The 4,035-nt window shown below is 34.7% G+C and overlaps 1 protein-coding gene across 1 annotated transcript; it reads left to right on the top strand.

Moving 5' to 3' along the window:
• Window positions 1-1,459: 1,459 nt before the first annotated feature.
• LOC109222617 lies at window positions 1,460-2,250 on the top strand. The gene is made up of 2 exons (XM_019386951.1): window positions 1,460-1,672; window positions 1,822-2,250. Exons 1-2 carry the CDS (start codon window positions 1,460-1,462, stop codon window positions 2,248-2,250), a joined length of 642 nt encoding a protein of 213 aa, XP_019242496.1.
• Window positions 2,251-4,035: the final 1,785 nt, after the last annotated feature.

The following is a 4,035-nucleotide window of genomic DNA, read 5'->3' as shown; positions in this document are numbered from 1 at the left end:
TTTTATCAGCTAAATATAGATACTGATACAGTATATAAGTATACCAACAGAGTATACTATGTGACTATATAATTGTACGGATTTTTGTGTGTGTTTTTTATCAACAAAACATGATACATAACTGTATTTGTATTATAAACAGGTATATCCTTGAATGCGTGGATGAAAGATGCACTTGGAGACTTAAGGCATCAAGCCTGCGAGCATCAAATCTTTTCAAAGTGACGGATTTCAATTCTGTCCATAGTTGTTTAACTGATAAGAGATTTTGTTCACAAAAGCAAGTTGTCTCAGCTTTTGTTGCAGCTGTGGTACAAGATAAACTTGTTGACCCGAAAAGCATATATACACCAACAGATATCCAGAGAGACATCCAAAAAGCATATGGTATGGACTTAAGCTACATGCAAGCGTGGAGATCAAAAGAAAAAGCAATGCAATTGTTAAGAGGAAAACCAAGTGAGTCATACAAGAAAATGCCAATATATTTTTATATGTTAGAGTACGCTAACCCAGGATCAGTGGCACGACTACACACTGAAGGAGATGGAGCTTCTTGTATGCATTCATAGCTATATATGCATCGATTAGAGGATGGGTCTATTGTAGGCCAACAGTTGTAGTTGATGGAAGTTTTTTAAAGTCAACATATAGAGGGACCATACTAACGGCTTCCACGCAAGACGCAGAGGGTAAGAATACAATCCAGTTACATTCAGTTAACGAAACAAAAGATTTTCAAATATTATATGATACCAGTATGGTATACAAGTATACCAACAGAGTATATAGTTATTTTGCTACATAGCTGCACGTACCTATGACTATACTACTATATGAAATACTAAATTAATATTGTGTGTACAATCCAATTACATTCAGTTAAAGAAACAAAAAAGATTTTCAAAAATTATATGATACCAGTATGGTATACAAGTATACCAACAGAGTATATAGTTATTTTGCTACACACCTGCACCAACCTATGACTATACTACTATATAAAATGCTAAATTAATATAGTGTGTTATAATTGATATTTTGTTCTTTGGGTTTACAGGACAAATTTTACCCCTCGTATATGCAATTGTTGATTCGGAAAATGATGCATCGTGGGAGTGGTTCTTCGTGCAGTTCAGAGAAACCTATGGACAAAGAGAGGGAATGTGCATTGTATCAGACAGACATGATGGTATATGGAGAGCAACTTCAATTGTCTATCCAGAAGTCCCTTATTGTGCATGTATGTTCCATTTGTAGAACAACATAAAGACAAACTTCAGGAAGAGCCAAAAACAAATCAAAGAAGTATACTTTGCGTTAGCAAGAGCATACATTGTTGAAGAATTCAAATGGCATATGGCAGAGTCAGAAGCTATTGATAGTAGAGTGAAAACATACCTGATGGATATTGGATATGATAAATGGTCCCGGGCGCATTCCCAAGGCAAATAGAACCATGACCATGACATCGAATATTGCGGAATCAGTAAATGCAGCAAATAAGCACGCAAGAGACCTCCCAATTGTGAATTTGCTCGACTTTATGACAACATTGATTCAAAAATGGAATTACACCAATCGGAAGGATGCAGTGGAATCATTTATGAAGATTGGTGCAAAGTATGAAAAAATATTATCAGATAATACTATCTTATCACAGACGATGACTGTATGCATTTTCAAAATCATAAAAACACTGCATGTACTGTAGTTTTACTTTTTTACCTTAGTGATTTCACTAAACGACTGAATATTATTATTTGAAAAATACTATTACTTCGTATAGCTAATGACTTTTCTTAATTAAAATTATACTAGGTGTTGCCATCAACTGAATTTTTACATTTAGTAAATGATGGCCAAACAAGAAATGTGGTGCGCCTACATGAAAAAAACTGCACTTGTGGGAGGTTTCAGCTAGACGATATTCCATGTCCACATGCAATGGCAGTTATACAAAAATTCCATATGGATTCATACAAGTATTGCTCGGATTACTATAGCATAGAGTACTTGCTGAAAACATATGAGATACCAGTAAATCATTTGCCTGATGAAACAGCATGGCAAATTCCAGAACATGTCTCTTCGCAGGTGGTACTGCCACCAAAAGGAAAAATCAAACCAGGAAGACATAAAAAGAAGAGAGGCATAGGAGGCTGGGAAGGAAATACAGTTACATGTGCACTATGCGGGAGAAAAGGACACAACCGGAGAACATGCCGAAATATTCCAAAGAGAGATTGATATAATGCTTCAATGTTTTCATAGAACTCATATATCGTAGAATCATAGCATTTGAATTGCAAAGAAATAAAATGCATTTCTTGCACTAGACATATATTTGGTATGATGATTCTTTGCGAAATTACTTTTTGGAAACAAATTTATATGGCTACTTGTGTTTTCAAGAAGAACCTGTTTATTTTCTATTTTAGTATACAAAAGTGGGATGCATTTAAATCTAGTTAATAGAGGATCGGGGCGTAAATTATGGACCGGCCGGATCGTTACAATAAATGTGATACCTAAGTGGTATATCTGTATACCTTATTGGTATATCTGTATATCTTATTCGTATCAAAATATGTGCAGAAATAGAAGTGGTGCCGCAAATGCAATTTGTACATACATCGTTAACAAAATGGGCACGCTTTGCAGCTCATGTCTGTATTGAAGTATAACAAATTGGAAGCCATTTACATGCAGTTATTGTACATCATCAGGTACATAAATATAAGGTGATACCCAAATGGTATATTTGTATACCTCACTGGTATATAGTGGTATTGCACTAATATGGCTAAAACAAAATATGCGCAGAAATACAAATGGTGCACCAAATACAACGTGATACCCAAAATGCGCACGCTTTGCAACTCATGTCAGTACTTACATCTAGTTGCTGCAGCAAAAAAGGTACTCAAATACAACGTGATACCCAAATGATATATCAGTATACCTGATTGGTATATAGTTCTACTGCACTAATATACCTGAACCAAAATCTTTGCGGAATACAACTGGTGCAGCAATGCAAATTATGCACAGATTTTCTTAGATTCAACTACAACTAACAACTACTCTCAATATAATTTCAAGACCAGTTCACTTTCTAAAAATATTTCTTCTCATTCAAATCAATGCTCGCCCTGTTCTTCAACAAAATAACAACATAGTTCCTCTTTTTGAACATCGTAACTCCCTTAAAAATACACCTCCAAAAACAACTTCTGCTTGTGTATTACAGCGAACTAATAATGCTTCTCCTACTACAAATGAAAGTAGTAGTAGGAACTAACAGTGCTACTGTAACAGCCATGTTCTACACTAATAGCTTGACTTCAAGTGATGACAAAATTCTGTCTCCAAAAGGCACTCCTATTAAACCAACAACTTTATGGAAGAAGCCTAAGAAAAGTCTAATAAAACAAACTGAAGATACATTCCAACATTAAAACAGTTATAGCAACATATTGTACTATTACAATTGTATTCCTAGAAAACACTTTTAAAAGCTAGCATTTTTACAATATAATAATGCAAAATACCATACATCATCAAAAACTATTAAAATCCTGCAAAGTTTTCATGCTACGATTAACTAAAACCAAAAGGAGACCTATACTACTTCTTGCGTTTCTTTCCACGAGTCTTTTTAGGTGCTACTGGAGCCTCAGATTCACTTGATTCGCCATGCAACTGCTTGTTCCTCCCATAGTGCCACAACAATATACCAAACCTAGCTCGAAGACCATCCACATCAAAATCGGCAACAGGGATTGGAAGATCTTCAATAATATACTCAGCAAAGCATGCAACATATACTCCACAATCTCTGAAATAAAACAAATGAATAGAATATAAAAGTCAATTAGAAGTGAAAATGTTAATATGAATGAGGAAAACAAAGTAAAAAAAAGTAACTATTCTTACGAATTTTGCTGTGTTGGCAGATTTGTAATCATTTCAATCTCAAAAGGATCAGTCAACTCCTTTCCCATGTGCAGACCTATTTTGTACTACAATGTC

This window comes from Nicotiana attenuata, unplaced genomic scaffold, assembly GCF_001879085.1.
Source record: "Nicotiana attenuata strain UT unplaced genomic scaffold, NIATTr2, whole genome shotgun sequence".
NCBI lineage: Eukaryota > Viridiplantae > Streptophyta > Magnoliopsida > Solanales > Solanaceae > Nicotiana > Nicotiana attenuata.
The sequence above is the reverse complement of the archived record's forward strand: the minus strand, read 5'-3'. Positions and strand labels throughout refer to the sequence as shown.

Excerpts from the sequence above, each read along its gene's own strand:
- LOC109222617 (XM_019386951.1), top strand. The coding sequence starts at position 1,460 with ATGACCATGACATCGAATATTGCGGAATCAGTAAATGCAGCAAATAAG. Across the intron at positions 1,673-1,821 it reads TCTTATCACAGACGATGACT|GTGTTGCCATCAACTGAATT; the intron begins GTATGCATTTTC and ends AAATTATACTAG.